The sequence below is a fragment of the Cydia strobilella genome, chromosome 11 (assembly GCF_947568885.1).
Source record: "Cydia strobilella chromosome 11, ilCydStro3.1, whole genome shotgun sequence".
NCBI classification, from domain to species: domain Eukaryota; kingdom Metazoa; phylum Arthropoda; class Insecta; order Lepidoptera; family Tortricidae; genus Cydia; species Cydia strobilella.
The window spans coordinates 10,623,461-10,643,263 of NC_086051.1; the positions used below are offsets into that span (position 1 = coordinate 10,623,461).

At 38.2% G+C, this 19,803-nt stretch overlaps 1 protein-coding gene and 1 pseudogene across 1 annotated transcript; one reads left to right on the plus strand and one right to left on the minus strand.

Annotated features, from left to right (window-relative positions):
* Positions 1–1,342: 1,342 nt before the first annotated feature.
* On the plus strand, positions 1,343–11,604 carry LOC134745146 (protein disulfide-isomerase TMX3). Its single transcript, XM_063679122.1, has 8 exons — positions 1,343–1,517; positions 1,980–2,229; positions 3,062–3,245; positions 5,869–6,013; positions 6,368–6,587; positions 7,830–8,046; positions 10,408–10,603; positions 11,452–11,604. The coding sequence occupies exons 1-8, from the start codon at positions 1,478–1,480 to the stop codon at positions 11,472–11,474; spliced, it is 1,275 nt and encodes a 424-aa protein (XP_063535192.1). The 5' UTR covers positions 1,343–1,477; the 3' UTR covers positions 11,475–11,604.
* Positions 11,605–17,764: 6,160 nt separating this feature from the next.
* LOC134745688 (probable ATP-dependent RNA helicase DDX20) lies at positions 17,765–19,761 on the minus strand (annotated as a pseudogene).
* Between the last annotated feature and the right edge of the window lie 42 nt (positions 19,762–19,803).

Sequence of the window (19,803 nt, forward strand, 5' to 3'; positions counted from 1 at the left end):
AAATAACAAACGAAACCGTCAACGCCATCTATACGACTGTAGGCGCGCCCTCTGAGCGAATCAAATTTTCTTGATTTTCGAGGCACCTATTACGGAGTTATATCTATCTTTGGGTAAACTTATTTTTTCATTAAGTAAGTACGTAGGTAATAAGAACTCTGTAAGGCCGATTCACATCGTGCCGACATCATAGTCACCCTAATGAGTTTGACAAGGTTTTCTTGTATTTTTATCGTAAACTTTAATAGTTGAGGCTTACCTGTGAAAAGATATACCAAAATCAACAAAGCTTTCACTTCTGCAACCTTTCACACAATATCTTTTACCCATTTTATACTTTATTTCGCAAATAAATCTTGAGCGCCGCCATTCATGTATTTTGAAAATTTCTTTATCAAGTTGGGGATACCAATTAATATTCAAAGTTACTACAATGTCTACCATATTAAAATTAATGTATTTTTTGTTGTGCACATGCTTGGTTAAATCAGTTAATAATATTGACATTATAACTATTTACAAATTACGTAAAAGATATCAGAACCGCACTCTGAATATAGCACTTAAATAATATAAGAAGGTATTTAATTTTAGTAGTTATTGATATAAATACTACCAAAATGGTATTTTTTTAACATTGGCAACATGTGCGAGTGGGACACCGCGACCCACTTTTGCTATCTCATGTGGACCGTTTTCTCTAGTCTGGTACGAACACCTTTCTGGCTCAGTGATAAGGTTCAATTTAGTATGGCAAAAAAAGTGACAGCTCGCTCCTGTTTAGGGTATAACTTCATGTTCTGAACCAATAGGTTGATTACATTATCACTTTTGAAGTTTTTGAACACGACAACTGGTCGGTTCTATCTTTCTAGGTTTAATTTTGGACCTAACTTTCCCTCGTCGGTTCTGTCTTTCTAGGTTTTTTTTAAAGTATAGTTTGGACTGTCTCATTTCAAACATAGACAGAGAGAATCATATTATTACTATCTTTGTCTTAAGGCCCTCCACACTTGTGCGCGAATCGTTTCTGGAGCGAGCTTAACGCTATTACTAAAAACCGTAAGACACTACCGCGATAGTGTTACGTTATAACACCCAAAAGAAAAGGATGAGTATAGTTTTTTTATCCGAAGATGGGTATTTTTTTTGTTCTTATTCACTGACAATTTGGTTTGACCAACTATAGTTTGAACGCACTTCACATTAAATTGACAGCTGTCATAGTACAGTGGGCAAACACTTACATTCGATTTTAGTTCTTATTGTCGGGGCAAAAGGCATTAAAGAAATACAACTTTTGACAGGTATAGGTATACTCCGACGAGTCCGACGTACGCTGATCTAAAGTTTATAGTGTATTGATTTTAAGCTTATTAGGCTAATGTTAAGTAAACTAGTATTAAATAAGAGTACAAAATATTCTAAATAGCATTTTTTACTTATATCCTTGCTCTGCAAAGACCAAGCTATTGCAATGCGTAATTTAATTAAGCTTTGTTTGTTAGTTTTCACAGGTTAGTATTAGTATACATTTTATTAATAAACATTATTACATATGTATTTCTAAATAATATTCGCTTTATATGTTGTTCAATTTTACATTTAAAGGACGTATTATATACATCTTTGCATCACTTTACTATACTGAATAATTATACAATTCATATTTTTATATAGTCACTACACAATGTTTGAGAATAGTGACAAAAACTGCCGGTGAATGCAAATCCTTATGATAACAGTGAAATTAGTATTGATAATTGCGTTAGCCGAGTTTTTGCATTATTTACCTTTTATTACATGGGTAAAAAAGGCTTTTTCTAGGGGTGATATCAAATTGAGTTTTAATAAAGTCTGTTCAGAAAGAGAAGAGAATGTATTGGGCCCCATACATTCCACGACTCTTCTCTTTCCGCACACACTACATATATTAGTAATCTAAAATACTGCTTTCACATGTGTCTATTTTCTTTCAGCTGTGTATGGAGTATCTTGCTCTAGAGTGTTAGAGCTGAGTGATAGATTCATAGACTTCAGCAATGAAGGCATGTGGTTTGTCAAGTTCTATGCACCATGGTGTGCACACTGCCGTCGCATTGAGCCTATCTGGGCCCATGTCGCGCAGTCACTCTACAACAGCCAGATTAAAGTGGCTAAGGTTGACTGCACAAGGTTCCCTGCAGTGGCCACACATTTCAAAGTTCGAGCCTATCCTACCATATTGTTGTAAGTGTACTTATTTAATCTCTAAGTATTTAATAGACCAGCGGTTCTCAAACTTTTTTGGTGACGGAACCCTTTTGGAAAGGAAATATTTGAAGAAGCTCCAAATAAAAAAAATCGTTAGTCACTGAAAAACAGACATAGTATAAAAGAGCGGAACTAGGTCCACAGAGCACACTGAAAATGGCTGTAATAGACTAATTTGGCTTCCTTCTTTCAAGGGTGGATCTAGCTTTATAGTCAGGGGGGGGGGTCACTTAAATTAAATAAATAAATTGTCATTTATTTCAGGCCTAATACACCCCTTAAGTACACATACTTAAGTACCCTGTTTCTACTTGTTATCAATATCAGTATGTTATAATTAATGGAACTATAGGTCTTATTGTATATCTGCAAGTTTAAACTTATCTGTATGTGACTGTTTGTCTCCTAAATAAATAAAAATTAAATTAAAAATTTAAAAAAAGTAAAAAGTCAGGGGGGGGAGTCGCCACTGAATTCCTAGACCCAGCCAGCTATTGTAATTAACATTATTGAATATTGATGGCACACTCAAATAATAATATGAGGTCATAAGTGTAACAGATGCAACAACATAGGTCTTTATACTTGACTGTACCACTCATGGATGCTAAAATAGCCCAATCAGCTGAGGACTACACATGTATGCTGTGAGCCCTGCACATATACATATTGCATATTTACTGCTGCCACTGCAATTTTTTTTTCCTTTTTTTTAAATTAAGCAATGTTAAAAAGCAAAACCACCACCCCTCAGATAAATATCCTGCAGGCGTATCACTGATTTAATCTGATTATTTTATTTTTACAGCATCAAAGGCTCCCAACACCATGAGTACAATGGCGAGCGGATGAAGGAGGACATGGTGAACTATGCGGTGCGCATGTCCCAGCCCGCGGTACAGAGGTTGACACAAGCTGATAGCTTGGGGTATCTTAAGGAGGCCCATCCGGTTTTCTTCGGGTTTGTTGGGAAACAGCAAGGACCATTATGGGTAATTATTATTATATTTCATATTATTTACCCCTATATGTACCTCGAGCTAAAACTAATGCTGTTGCACCTGATAAGCAGTGGATCAATAAAGAGATTCGAGATATGATAAAGCAGAAAACAGAACTATGGGACAAATATGTGCTAACTGGCTTGGATGAATTTCACAAGGACTACCGAAAGCTAAATAACAAGCTAACGAACCGCATAAGAGCATGCCCCATAAAATATGAAACAAACTTATTAAAAACTGGCCCAAAGCGGTTCTACTCCTACATTCGGCAGCAACTAACATCAAAGGTCAGCACACCTAACGTTGTATGCAATAAACAAGGGCATACTGTAACGTGTGCTCCTGACATCGCTGAAGCCTTTGCGGACCAGTTCGAGGATGTCTTTCAGGTAGAACCTCAGGGACAGCTGCCACTGCTAGATCCATCCCTTAGAGTTGAGGAATGTATTACAGATATTACCTTTTCAGTAGATAAAGTTAAACAGGTCATTAAAGAAATGAAAACAGATTCTGCACCCGGACCAGATGACATTCCTGTTACACTGCTGCAAAAGTGTGACACCTTGGTTGGCCCGTTAGCCAGAATAATGCAGACATCATATGACACAGGCATTTTACCTGAGCAATGGAAAACAGCAACCGTGACCCCAATATTCAAGAAGGGAAATAAGCTTGAACCGTCTAACTATAGACCGATAAGTCTCACTAGTGTCGCATGCAAGGCCATGGAGAAAATTCTGGTTAAACATATAAGAGGTTTTCTTGCCCTGCACAGTGTGATAGGTGACCAGCAGCATGGGTTTTGTCCGCATCGCTCTACAGTGTCCAACTTGCTGTCTTGCCTCTCTTCCTGGACTAAAAGTTTTAACAAGAGGGACCCTACAGATGTTATTTATCTTGACTATGAAAAGGCCTTCGACAAAGTTCCCACAGAGAGGCTACTTCATAAACTGGAACACTTGGGAATCCGTGGGAAACTATTAATATGGATAAGGGCCTTCCTACAACATAGAACCTTTAAAGTTAGAGTTGGTGAGACCAAGTCACAGCAAAGAGAGATACAGAGTGGAGTACCACAGGGTTCAGTTTTGGGCCCGGTGCTCTACATACTGTACACGGTTGACCTTCCATGCCGCCTCAAATGCAGTATTAGTACTTTTGCGGATGATACCAAGTTATTTGCTAACCCACTCGTAGATTACAGCCAACTACAAGATGATCTAGATGCAATAGCAAGCTGGTCAAAAGAATGGTTAATAAATCTGAATACTGCCAAATGTACAATACTTCACATAGGAAATCGGAACCCCCGTCTGACTTACAACTTGGAAGGCGCTCCACTAACGGCTGTAAAAACACAAACTGACCTAGGTGTTAAGATCTCGGAAGATCTAAAGTGGGAAGAGCACATATCTACAATGGTTAAGAAAGCCAGAAGCATGATTTACCTCATTAGGAAAGCTTTCAAGACCTTAACACCGGATATGATGCTAAAAATATACAAGACATACGTCAGACCCATACTGGAGTATGCGTTTCAAGTCTGGAGTCCTTACTTTGCCAAGGACATTGAGATGCTGGAGAAGGTCCAACGGAGTTTCACGAAACTGCCAAGGCAACTTAAAAACAAGCCATATGAGGAGAGACTAAAGGAACTGAAACTTACTACCCTAAAGCACCGCAGAGAACGCGGAGACCTAATAGAGAGTTACAAAATACTATCTGGGCACTATGACCTCAAGGATTTTCAAGAGATGTTCAAGCGCAACAACAGTGATCGTCTGAGAGGTCATCACTTAAAGCTAGAAAGGCATAGGTCTCACAGTAACCCTTACAAACACTTTCTGAGCAACCGAGTAGTAAGGGCTTGGAACAAACTCCCGGAAGACGTAGTTTCAGCACAAAATGTGAACCAGTTTAAAAATAAATTAGACAAGCATAACACTACATCTAATACTCGTTCATGATATATATCTTTATGATTACTGGATACAGGCCATATCAGTTGCCATAACTGCCTGCCTGCTTATTAAATAATAATAAATAATAATAATAATATTTTATATGGTCAGGGTAGATAAAGTAGAAAGTAGCATAGCAGACTGGAAATTAAATCCCTCTACTCTCTGGCGTCAAAATTTCACTGTGCAAAGGATAGAACTTGATTAACATCTTACCTATTGACCATTATTATAAAGTGCTCATGAAGAAAAGTAAACCTTCTTTGTTGATAAACATGCAGTGATTTGTCCATATTGCGGTTATCACACTGATGCGAATTCGCACGCAACTCTGGTGGGTGAGACAGCACAGCGCTATGCACATATATATATATATAGCAATGTCCCACTCACTTGAGGCCAATGTGTAGACCGCGTAAGTCTGCCAGGGTTCAAATTCCTGAATCTGCAGCCCTTATAAAGATTTTAAACCATCTAATTGAGGCATACGTAAATAGTAATGCTACTAACATTAAACATATTGCATACAAACATTAATGTATACTAACAACAAGCTCATTTTACGGTTTGACAGCTTAGCTTTAGCTTAGCTAAAAATACGTGAGTTAAACCGTAAAATTAGCTTAAGTTTATACCTTTTTTTTTTCAAGGAAATCTTTATAAGGCATGCCGATAAGTACCAACCCCACAGTTGGTTTTATGCCATGTCCCATGAGACGGTCAACAATGATATCAACCCACCGAATGACTCTGCAGTGTTCTGTTACAAAGAAGATGAAGCATATTTCTTTGATGGTAAGCAAATGTAATATTTTTTGAAAAAATTTAGTCTAATAACACTTTAGAAAACAATCCACCATCTCCTACAATCACGAGGTAAAAAAATTAATAGTCATATTTTCGTAAATTAAATGGTTTCTTCTAAAATGACCCTTTCTATTATTTCATCCCATCAGTATATCTCATAAGGTCGAATTATTTTCATTTCCACAAGTAAGTCATGGGCTCATGGCTCGTATTCGTGCGCAATATGTTTCGTTTCCACCCTAATCGATTTGCCTAAGACCCAAGACTTACATTTAATCAACTTTCAAAAGTTCAGTATCCTAATTCTTATGTTCTTATTTTCTTATTACATTTACTTTTCAGCTCACCCTGTGATAGAGGACACAGAAGCCTTAAACACGACCTTAGATAAATGGATCAACTCGGAAAGATTTGGTTTCTTTCCTAAAATCACTAGATCCAACATTCATCACCTCATGGACACCAAGAAATACATAGTGATTGTTGTGGTTTCTGAGAATAAGCTGAGTGAGATAAGCCAAACTGAAAGGGACTTTAAAGACATGGTTGAAGGCATTATTAAGTAAGTAATCGTATGTTGTATGTAGGGTAATTTTTTGGTGTCAGGGGTTTGAATAATTAAATAAGGTTCAAATTAGCTTGCCTGATACCACAACTACCTATATATGATTTGTGTCAGACACTAAGATCGTTGGTCCACCTCAAGATAGACCTAATCTACAATGTGTATACCGCGCCCATTAGTCTGTTCTCAGGCACCGCCCATTACGCCATTTGTTTTTAGTAGGTACATTACTGTAGAGGCCGGGAAACGAAGGGTTGCAGGAGTTGCAGGCGAAGCTAAGTAGATATAGACAGCCTAGCGTAGTGAGGCTGGATAGGGATAGCACTCCACTTTTCCCGATCCTGCGCCGTTTCCTGCCAATTATCGGCTTGAAGCTGACGTAGATCCAATCTAAGATCTTGATGAAAAGTCGATATAACTTTATTTCAGTTAAGTGTAACAGAGTAGAATTATATACAAAAATATAATAGGAGAAATTATTGGCTACTTATAAAACAAAACAACTAAAACCAACCTAAAACGAAACCTAACTAAAAAATAAAATCCCTAAAACCTACCTTCTAAGCCTAGGCCGATGATGATGATGATGATTGTTTCATGTTCTAATGTGATAGGTTATTTAGTGCGTGGAGTATTAAAGGGGAACAAAAATTTGATTATTTTTGCGCTATTACGACGCACGGTTTAGGAGATACAGCCCTATAAAGATCTTTTTTTTTACAAGGACAAGTTATTTAGTCGTGCAGAAATCTTTAAGTAAGTAAGTAAGTATTTATTTGCAAAAAATAAGTAGGTACAATAGTGTCTTAGGTGGTAAGTGACAATTAGAGCTGTATCTCCTAAGCCGTGCCTCGTATCGCAAAAATAATAAAATTTTCTTTCCCCTCTAATACCCCTAATCTAAGTAATAATGAAAAAACACAAAAAAGAAAAAAAAAGCATAATGGCAGAACGTCAATACGAACCAAAAATATCGTTTATAGGTTTTTTTTTTGGTTGAATGCCCAGACGTTGTGTCACAATTTGATATTTTAAACAAAAGAAGGTTGCTTTACAGACCTAGGTGTGTAAGGCTGTATGAAATTCCTTTACATATCATCTTTACTCATCGCACCGGATACGTAGTATTTTCGGACATAATTTGAAGTCATGTCAACATTTCATTGCAAGTTTGAGAAAATTATTTTAACCCAACGAACTTTGCATTCAGTAAGTAATATTATGTAAATATTTTTACAGGAAAAAGAAGCAGACACTCCATTCACGTTTCCAGTTCGGCTGGATGGGCTCCCTCGAGCTAGCCAACTCCATCGCCATGTCGGATCTGACCGCTCCCCACCTGCTCGTGCTCAACTCCACCACCAGCCACCACCACATGCCCGACGACGACCCCGTGCTCATGACGCCGGAGGCCGTGCTCGTGTTCCTCGACCAGATACACAACCAGTTGGCGCCGGTACGTCTATATATAGACAACTCCTTTATCTCACACCGCGCCACTCCAGTGTGATAAAGCGTTCATATTTCAAGATCGACCAATTCATTACACTTTTATAGTTGTGTTAAACACTCGCTGCACGCGAAGCAATTAAAAAAGAGACAGGACGCCGCCTGCCGCAGGTAGGTGTGACGGAGAGCACACTACGTATTCGCGTGCAGCGAGTGTTTAACACAACTATAGTGAGTGCGCAGTAAAATATCAGCCGATGCGCGTACCTTAATGGAAATTGAACCTTCTGTACAGTGGCACAGAATAAGTAATAGTATTATCATACAGAACGGCCACGCACCGCCCCGCCCCGACTCGAATTACCTCGCCCTGCGACACCAGATTGACGGCCGTTTGCCGGCCGCTCAGTACTATTTCTAAGCAACTTACTCACACTATGACGCATGTCGCGTGTACAGACGTGCCGTTCACACATAGAAACGCAAGTGAGTTTTGATGTATAGCGTGTCCGCCCTGTGACAGTGGTTAGAGTTCATCCCATATCCATTATTAAAATGGCAGCACCGATAATCACAAATAATAACAACGGTGAACGGTGCGGCGTAGTGTATAATGACGCCAATTTCGTGTGTTTCGGACAGGGAAAATTAAGGTACTATAAAATTTTAAGTATAATAGGTAGCTTAATAAAACTTGGTGTTTTTGATAAGTCTACTGAGTACATAGTATACAAAAAATTTCAGCTCTCTAGCATTGTCCAAGCCGAAACTACGAGGGTTCGAAAATACGGCGAAACGTGCCGAGAAAAGATATGCACTGCCTTTTGCCTATATGGGATGAACTCTAACCACTGTCACAGGGCGGACACGCTATATAGTGTACGTACTGTAAAACGCACCGCAGGATTTGGTCACTTTTTAGGGTTCCGTACCCAAATGGTTAAAACGGGACCCTATTACTAAGACTCCGCTGGCCGTCTGCTCCGTCCTCTGTCAGGCTGTATCTCATGAACCGTGACTAGCTAGCACGGTTCATGAGATACAGCCTGACAGCGGACGGAGCCGGTGTTGTTGATTTTTGACTGACTACTTGGTTTGTCATGGACACTATCATTTAGAGCCTCAAGCAAACAAACAAAACTAAGTATTTTGTCAAAAATCAACAGAAAGTCCGAATGATGGACTACTAGTACACTCCGAGACGAAGATCGTCTTATAGAAAAATTAATTTTTAGGGTTCCGTGCCCAAGGGTAAAAACGGGACCCTATTACAAAGACTCCACTGTCCGTCTGTCTGTCACTAGGCTGTATCTCATGAACCGTGATAGCCAGACAGTTGAAATTTTCACAGATGATGTATTTCTGTTGCCGCTATTACAACAAATACTACAAAGTACGGAACCCTCGGTGGGCGAGTCCGATTCGCACTTGTCCGGTTTTCTTTAGTTTATGACATCTGTTTCAGTTCACTGTATAGAAGGTTCAAATTCCTTTGACCCCAGTAAGACTCCGGCTCCGGCTATCATTGGGTATAAAGCCGGCTGCAGGTCAACACATACGAGTAATATGTGCCTTAGTTGCTCCCTAGGCGCCCTCTCCAAAGCGATATCGAGTCGGCAGAAGTTACCGGACACGGACGCGATATCTCATATATTTCATACGAAATATATGAAATGTCAAAAACCCCGGAGACGTAGGAGGCTTTTGTCATTTATTATTTATTTATTTAAACTGTATTGCTCAAAATAAATAAATATTACAAGTAGAGGACTTATTAATGCCTGAAGGCATTCTCTACCAGTCAACCATAGGGCTAAACAAAGATGTAATAAAAATGGTGCAAGAAGAAAAGTAAGAATTTAATTTGGAACTATTGCAAACAACTGAAAAACATAATAAACTACATATACAATACACAAATAAAAATACATACATACATACATACATACATATAATCACGCCTATTTCCCGGAGGGGTAGGCAGAGACCACGCATTTCCACTTGCTACGATCCTAATATACCTCTTTCGCTTCCTTCACTTTCATAACATTCCTCATACACGCTCGCCGGTTTAGGGTGCTATTGACCTGGCCTTTCTTCAGGATTTCCCCGATCTGATCAGAGAAAGTCCGCCGAGGTCTGCCCCTTCCAACTCCCGTTTCTACCTCTCCCTTATACACTCTCTTTGTTAGCCTTCTTTCACTCATTCTTTCCACGTGTCCAAACCATCTCAACATACCTTTCTCAATTTTTGTCACTACGTTTATGCAGCAACCTCTTGAAAGTAAATTTTCTCGGGGCTTGTGTTGACATTTGAAGGGCTTTGAAGGGACTGTTGGGCTCAACACGTGTTTTGTTTGTTTCCCAGACTTACGGGGGCAACAGCTGGTGGGTGCGCGTGTACCGCGCGCTGTTCGAGGCGCGCAGCACGCTGGCCAGCATGTGGCGCGGCAACCCGGTGCTGACGGCGCTGGTGTTCGGCCTGCCGCTCGGCTTCCTGTCCCTCATCTGCTACTCGGTGTGCTGCGCCGACATACTGGACGCCGACGAGGAGGAGCTGCCAGGTATATTTGCCGTCTTTCATTTATTACTTTTCTAGTCTAGTACCCTAACCCAGCTTTTGATTCTGAACAGAAATTGAATCGAATGGCGTAAAGAAATATTAGTTCAAATTTACGATTTTGTCGCTGCCTGTGGGTAAGTACAAGTATTAGCGCGAACCACGACATTTTACCCGTTTTTTACCATCTGAGCTAGTTGTGGTAATAAATATTTTTATTGAACGTTCTTCTGCCTACTCATTCCAAATTTCCCATACCTATCGGTACAATTAGTAGGTCAGAACATTCCGGAACGCGACACTGTGTGGGTGGGTAGGTTTTTTAGGTCAAAGGGTAAAAACGGGACCCTATTACTAAGACTTCTCTGTCAGTCTGTCTCATCTGTCTGTCACCAGGCTGTACCTCATGAACCGTGATAGCTAGAGAGTTAAAATTTTCACAGATGATGTATTTCTGTTGCCGCTATAACAACAAATACTAAAAAGTACGGAACCCTCGGTGGGCGAGTCCGACTCGCACTTGTCCGGTTTTTCCAAAATATGTAAATGCATGTTGTTGATTGAAAAGTCCGGGAAGGTCTCCTAACCTAACATCATTTTCGTGTAGCAGTATGTCATCGGGTAGCTGCATGCTCTCAGTGGTGTTATCCGATTCTTCCCCGTCGGGAACAGATGGGAATAGGCGCTGCATATAAATAATTCCCATTTGATTGATTTGTTCCCGCATCATGTATCGCGGCAGTCACGTGGGGCGGGAACAAATGGGAATACACCCTTCAGTGCCCCATAATTTAATAATCCACCTTCATGTAGGTGAATAATAAAAACGAATGATGTATATTTTTGTTTCAGAAACTCATGAAAAGAAGGACTAAGTAATCGGTGCTTTTAATATCCGAATCTAGGAGCTATTTATTTGTATGTGTTGGAGATTGTTGTTTTGTTGTCATCAGCCATTTCCTGGCGGGTAATACTGTCAAGTCCGTCAACATCTCGTTTATATATACATATAGGGACCGTGCACGTTGAAGCGTCTGCCACCTTGTGGCCTAAATCGGAAACTTAACTGCGCCAATAATCATCATGCACGTTCCCTATCCATCACTTCATAGTAAAAAAAAAAAGTAACCAAGTCAGTAAAACGAAAGTAACTAAGTCAGTAAAAATAAAGTAACCAAGTCAGTAAAAATAAAGTAACCAAGTCAATGAAAATAAAGTAACCAAGTCAGTAAAAATAAAGTAACCAAGTCAATGAAAATAAAGTAACCAAGTCAGTAAAAATAAAGTAACCATGTCAGTAAAAATAAAATGAAGTAGGTTCACGGCATAATATTTACTTACTGAGTTTTTGTTGTAGGTACCAAAGTATTTTTAACGATAGATTTACACAGGTGTTGTATTGTAAATGAGTATTAAATATTAATTTGTCTTGTGGCTATGTTTTTGATGTGTCATTAAGTTTTATTTAGACATGTAAGAGTATTTTACGCAATCATGTATGATTTTTACATATTTTTTTTACTTTCACCTTACAATCTGGTATTTTGGTGACAATAGTACATTTCGATGCTAGTGCGGAAAGTATGTCATTACTCCAAGAGTACCGAGATATCTTGCCACGAGCCGTAGGCGAGTGGCAAGACTCAGGACGAGTGAAGAATGACATATCCGCACGTGTATCGAACGACGTTTTTTAATACAGTCGCGAAAAAATAAGAAAAGCAACAAGTATTAAGGAATGGAATTCGAAACTTTTTATCCTTTTTATATTATTAATTATGTGACATCACTGACATTGACATTATGAAGAGGTGTTTTTCTAGCTTTTATTCGACTAGAATAGATTTTGTTATTATTATTGAACCCACTTCAATGAGTTTTTTTTTTCAAATGCATGTTCTATAAGACAGAAACAATTGTAAATATTAAAACATTGTACTATTATTACCTAAATATCGTTATTTACGATTATTTGTGTATCGTATATTTATAAAAAAAAAACAATATCGAATGTTGCCTTTGGAAACTTAAAACATTCTGGCAGTAAGAAAATAGGTCTCTTCTTTGACAGGCGTTCCGTTCCATTCAGACAACTTGTTAAGAACGGTTTTTCAACATTAAAAAATAAACGTGTTATACTTATAATGATGAAGAGGTAAGTAATAAAATATGAAATATGCATATTTTTCGTATTCTTACATTAACAGTAGGTTTTTATGTTGATTACGACGTTTAAAGGAAACTAATATAAACACTCATCAGTAAGTATCATGAATTGGAACAAGTATAAATTTAAAAAAATTGGAAAAGTAAAAAGCACTAGTTCGCGAAAACCAACTTTTCGCACGCTAAACAGCCACGAAAAGTAGCACTTTTTGAGCAACTGTATTAAAAAATAATCTTATATATACCTATAGTAACAACGATCTGGTCTTATGATGGAGTTGAGACCAGAGGGCCTACCGCGAAACACGTTCGACATGTTGCCTCTCTGTCGCACTTGTAATTTCGTACGTAAGTGTGACAGGGAGGCAACACGTCCAACATGGTTCGTGGTAGGCCTTCTGATAAGGCCATAGCAACTCTTTATTAAGATAAGAAAAACATAAATATAGTTGGTCAAGCAGATCTTATCGGTAGAAAAAGGCGGCAAATTTAAAAAATGTGGGCGCGAAGGGATGTCACATAGAAAATTTGAATTACGCGCCTTTTTCTACTGACAAGATTTGCTTGACCAACTATAGTTTTGGATCCTTACGGTGCTCCCACACTGGCATATAACATGATAGCATTGATAGTGTTATATTATGTTGTCCCAGTCACACGATGTTATATAACTGCCAATGTAGGAACACCACTAGACTCCTCCGGATGGGTAGTGAAACAAGCGCTTATATGAAAAATGGTTTTATTTACATATATTTACAAAAACTCGTTTTTCTACAATCCGAAATGTGATTGTGTTTAACTATGTATTTGTATTGTTTATGTCGACAATTTTAATGAAATAATGCGTCATTCTAAAACTAAATATTTTGGTAGGTATTTGTCCATAAGAATTATTCATGTTGCCAATTACATATTAAAATTGAGGTTATTGAGCGGTAATGAAAATAAATAGAGACCCCATAAATATAATATGCTAATCGTATGTAAGTAAGCCTGACCAGGAATATATGATCACGCGCCATGTTGCGGAACTTCACTGGAACTTTTTTACCCTATACATATACATGCGCAACAACAGCGCCCTCTTGACAATGATCATATATTACTGGTCAGGCTTTTAACACTAGCTCATCTTTATTTATTTACCTAGTTGTGAGATTTTCTTTTTAGAACAGATTATGGTAATTTATTATCAAAAACTAAAATTCATCCAAAATGGTGAAGCAATTAGTTTTTTCAGAACAGAGTAGTCACCATCACCAAGTAAGTTTAGAAGCGTGACATGCAGTTGACAATAAATTTGTCAGCATAATAAGCATTGATTATATATGCTCTTTGATAATTAGCTAAGTGCCATAAAATCGATGTGGGTAGTTTTTGCAGCGTAAAATAGTACATTGCGCAACGTGGGGGTAAGTGAAATAATGTACGAGTCTAAATATTCACGACAGCCGCAAGCTGGAGTGAATTTAAGACTCGAGTAACAATATTCTTTCCCCCGGAGTTACACACAATGTTTTTTCATCACACTTGCGAAGAAAAAACTAAATTTTAAGCGAAATCATTCTTATACGGTGACATATCAAACATTCGTCCGCCATTTTTTTTTTTTTTGGCAGTTTAGGCATCTAAGGCCTGTGTCCATGTGTGCATCAAAGACCCATCGGCATTCAGCCACAATTGAAAATTTTGTAAAAATATTTGAAACGACTATTAATAAAATTAAATAGCTCATTCCAGTTCCACAGCCGAAGCGTCCGCGGGAGGAAAATCCTCTTAAACCGCACAGTACGCGACCATTTAGGTTCTAGGGTGTTTGGGTGAAATATTGCGTTTATGTATATTGTTGCTATGTTTATTTTTTTAATAAAATGTAAGGAATCGAATGGTAACCATAATTATTTTTTTCCTATTTGGAAGTTTTTTTTTTGTTTGAAACTTTGAAGTAGTCTTGTATTTATTTATTATTCCCATATATTTTTAAGTTTCCAATTTATTGTGATAAATTGCTCATTTTCTATCTATTTTACTATTTAATTAAATTCAACATGTGGAAACAACCTAGTGTTGTTAAAAGACTAGTCTTTAAGACTTTTGAACCTTAACGACTCGCGAACCTTTAAGGCTCAAGCTTTGAAAGCTAGAGCGTTAAAGGTTTGCTCACAAAGCGGTTTAGAACCTTAACGACTCAAACTTTTTATGACTTGTCAAAATGAAGTCTTTAAGACTCGGGCCTCATAGGGAACTCTAGCTTTTTAAGTTAAGCTCAAGCCCCCGAACCTTAAAATCTTGTGTCAAGCTTAGAGCTCATACGTTGAGCTCTCTTTGCAGGAATTATTTTTGTGTAGAGAATTTACAAATATTATAATATACCTATCTATATCGGAAGAGTAACTTAACATCAGTTAACGCATTTACTGCCTGCAACGTATACAGGGTGGACCATTTAGAACCGTGATTCCGTTGCGTATGTATATCCAGATACATTTTCTATGAAACTATATTTTAAAATTTTCCCGTTCCGTTCCGCCCTATATGAGTAAGTCATAAGAAATAAAAATAAAAGTATTTAAAAAAATATTTATTACTTAGTTAAGACTGGGTGATTACTTCAACCGCTTGAACGTTAACACCCCACACAATAAGGTTGGAACAAAATAATTCACCCCCATTCATGTGATAGAGGTACCGAAGATTTTTTTTTGTTTTTGCTCGAGCACTCTTTTTCAGCGTGTTCACATTTCACAACACATACCTATTCATACCAAGTTTCAACTTTCTAATACTAGTCACTGAGCCAACCCGCGGACTGACAGATAGACGAACGGACAGACATGGTGAAACTATAAGAGTTCCTAGTTGACTATACGGAACTCTAAAAACGCGATAAGTCATAATTATCTTTTTCTGTTTTTCCTCATTTCACAAAAACGTATTAAATTTCACCCTACCCTATAGCATAGGTTGATCTTATTTGTTAAAAGCTTTTACTTTTTGCTCCAAACCTTTACTGCTAAAAACCTTACAGACTGAAACCTTCAAAGCTTGAGGCCAAAAGACTCGAGGTTTCTTTGCTCGTAAGCAGCAACACGAACTCTTAGTTCGAGGCTTCACGGCTCAGCAGTCGCGACTCAAGTCTTGTAGTTTACGCCTCAAAGCTTAAACCCACAACACTAAAATAACCCTATTTATAAACGTCCAAATCCATAACTACCGCGGGAACAATATAGGCCTTTGTCCTTCAGTACACCTGCATGAAATAAGATCTTTTTCTAGCAAGTGTGATAAAAACAAATTAACGAGTGTTAACACTCCGAAGGTGACCGTTTCGATATATACATTAACACAAGATTAACACCTTAACCTTAAATGTTCCAATGACTTCGGGTAAAAAAAAATGTGTTCTTACTTGACCCTTTATAAGGCATAAGGGTGTCAGGAATTATGCATAATTGAACCCTATTATCACTTTGAAATAAAGATAAAAATCTGGTGGGAAATATAAATATATCCCCTCTGCCTTATAAAGGCTCACCTGATCATTGGTAGACCTTATTTCGTTGCAATAAGGTTTCCGGATGGGCAGTGTTGACGATGATAGCTTTGTGATTGTGACTTGAATGATTCAAGTTGAATCATTAGGTTAGCTTAGTTTGTGACCAGGGGCCCGTTTCTCAAAAGCTTGTAACTTGTAATACAAGCGGATGTCACTTTTGACAGCTTTTGTTAGAAAAGGACTTCCACTTGTATTACAAGTTACAAGCTTTTGATAAACGGGCCCCAGGGGGGGACCGGGACCACCTTGTTCGGTCATCCATCTAGTTGCTTCTCTATCGTACGAATATGCAAGAGCGATAGAAAGGCACGTAACGAAATTTGGATGGCCTCTAGGTTGGGTAGGTTTTCTGTAAGATTGAGACCCCTAGTTTTTATTTATAGTTGTTATTTTATTTTACCATTCCTATTTTTGGCACTAAAGTACATCTTTTTACACAGAACTACATATAATTTTATTTACGAACTTAATGTAGTGAAATAAAAGTAAGAATATCCCGTGTTAATATCAAACAACCATTAGAAATATTACGTCTAGGCCTCATTTGCAATTATTATTAAGCGTGATGTGTTTCGATGTATTTATTTATTTGTATTACAAGAAAAAACTTTATCCAAATTTATTGTAATTAATAAAGAAATCTTTACAAATACAATTGTTTTACTTTTTTTTTTACGTCAGGCGGCTACAAATGCAAATCAGCAACATGCTTCGTCCCAAAAATACCAATGATGATATCCGCAACAGGCTTCGTCATTTTTTTCTGTTTAAATAAAATAACCGTCACGAATCGTACCTGGCTCAAATGTCCCCATTACGCTGGCAGCGTTACCGCGCTGAATGGCCAACGAGATCTGTTGGACCAGGTACGATCCGGACCGACTGCAACCGGCACAAAGTCGTACGTTGGTTCCAGGGCAGAGTACTTGGCATGCTTCATTTTGGCGGCATACTCCGCGGCAGTACCAGCAGACCTGACAGTGAGACTCAAGTGGGACGGCGCAAATGTACTCACGCACTTTGCATCCCACAAGAGGCATTGTCCCCCCTCTGCCATGGAAACCAATGTCAGGACCATCAGGCCTCTTGCCATCCATGCGGCACAACCCTGGAGGCTCCAAAACGCAAGGAATATTGGCCGACACCAAAGCCCTGCGGATGACATCATTGATGGCATGATGCCTGGAAAAAACGACCCGCGCACTTTATGCGCGTATAAATAAGTATGTCGGTATAGTGACCGTCTTCTTCAAACCATGACCCCCACAAATTGCACCGATGTGCTTCGCACACCTTATACCCCAAAACGCAAGGCAACCGCGATTCTTAAGGAATCATTATCTAAAAGTGTGCCTAGCGAGGGGGAAGGCCAATGCGTGTAGCCACGCCCCCGGACTCAAACCCCACGAAGCGGCTTTTGAGGGCGCGCCAAGTTCGGATCCTACCGCCTCCCCTAACATATTCGCCATGGTCCTTCTGCACAATATATCATCCCACCCCCGCTGAATGATGGGATTATCCGGCCCGCTCATCGCCACCGCAGAAAAGTGGTCCATTTGTAAAGTGCCTCCGCTACAAACGGTACCGCATTGTTTTACTTATAAATATACCTATTTTATCTTATAGATCTTGGTAGGTTTTTCTAATAAATTACAATTGCGACATTTTCATTTAGATATACAGCCCATTTCAATTTGCCGTGTTCTTAATTTTAAAGTGTTGTACCATTGAACATATTCATCAGTAAGTTGATATATATGTTCATTTGTGTCTTCTTGGCTTGTATGAACATTTGTTATTTCTAGTGTAATTGTATTGTATTGAATATTTGCAGAAAAATGTTTGAGATTTTTTAAAATCGTAAGATGCTGTATTATATCCATTTGTCATCACTTTCTTCAGAAGAAATATATTGTTCATTTTTGGTATAAATTTTTTTTTGTGAATTCATTCTTGAAGATACATATCTATCACTTTTGGGGCATGCTTTGCTTTGTGGGCTTTCAAATTGTATTTCTTCTGAATAGACATGATTTGCATGTTTGGGGTGTGATTTTCTTTGTGAGGTTTCTAACTGTTTGTTCCTATTATTTATGCCATTTGATTTCCTTCCAGTTATTTTAGATTTAGGTTCAATATAATCTTGAGTGAATTTCTTCTGAAGTGAATTCCAATTCTGTTTTTACATGATTGTCTTGAAGACAACTATTTTGTTTTCTGTGTTGTTTATATTTTGCTATTGAGATTTTCTGAGTAAGACATTGGTATTCATTGGTATCATCAATACATTCTTCTTCAATTCTTTTGAAATGAATCCTAACAGGTCTGTAAATGTTGAAATTTGATCTTTCGTTTCCATGAATGATGAGCATACATATCAAATGTTTCTATGGCATTACCATTACATGTTGTTTCATCTAGTAATGTATTCCATATTTCACTATAGCTATCCGTATTGGGTGTTTTCATCATCATCTAGGTTCAAGAAGCTCATGGTGTGTTCTAAAGGTATGCCTATGGGTGTCTTAGAATCATCTTCATTATATTGAAACTCTTCATCATTCCAAAAGTTCCTTATGTCTAATTGGAAATGCATAGAGTTCAATAACTCTTTGAATTTTGTTTCTTCTTGGTGACTGATAATAGTGACAGCTAGGCCATAAGCTCCAAATCTCCCAGCTCTGCCTATCCTGTGTAAGTACGTCTGCCAATCATGAGGCATCTCAAAGTTGACAACTAGGTCTACATGAGAAGAGTCAAGGCCCCTGGCTGCTAGATCTGTTGCTATCAGTATCCTGCATTTATATTCCTGTAAAGTTTTTAATGCTTCTAAACGCTCCAACTGCTCTTGTTGGCCATTACAGCTTCTCTGCAGGCCATTTAGCCTTCTTCAACATTTTGTATACATCTGTTACTCTAGCTTGGTAGTTGCAAAAGATCAGACATTGTTTGAACTCTCTCTTTGATAGTATGTTAAGAAGTTCTTCAAATCTATGTTGTGTTTGTTTAATAATATTTGTATTATGTGTGACTGTGGTCACTTTCTGTGAAATTCCCAATAGGACACTATTACTGTCTGGCACACATGCTGAGAAACCTGGACATATTCAGTAATGAATGCCTTAGACTCTTCTGGAAATGTAGCGCTGCTGAAAATAATCTGCTTCTGTAGTGGTAAAGCAGAAAATATATATTCAACGTCCACCCTGAAACTTTTTTCCATTAGTTTGGTCTGCTTCATCCAAAACTAAAAGTCTGACTGTGGATACATCAATGTGGTTATCTCTGATGAGGTGATGCAGTCTTCCGGGGCTGCCAACTACTATGTGAACTTTCTTTTTGAATTTCGTGATGTCTTCCTTCACTGGTAGGCCACCCATAACAACTTCAATTGTGAGACCTTTAAGATATAACAACATAAATAAAACAAAGAACATTGTTATGGATTCTAGTAGTGGATAGTTACTTTTTGAAGTATT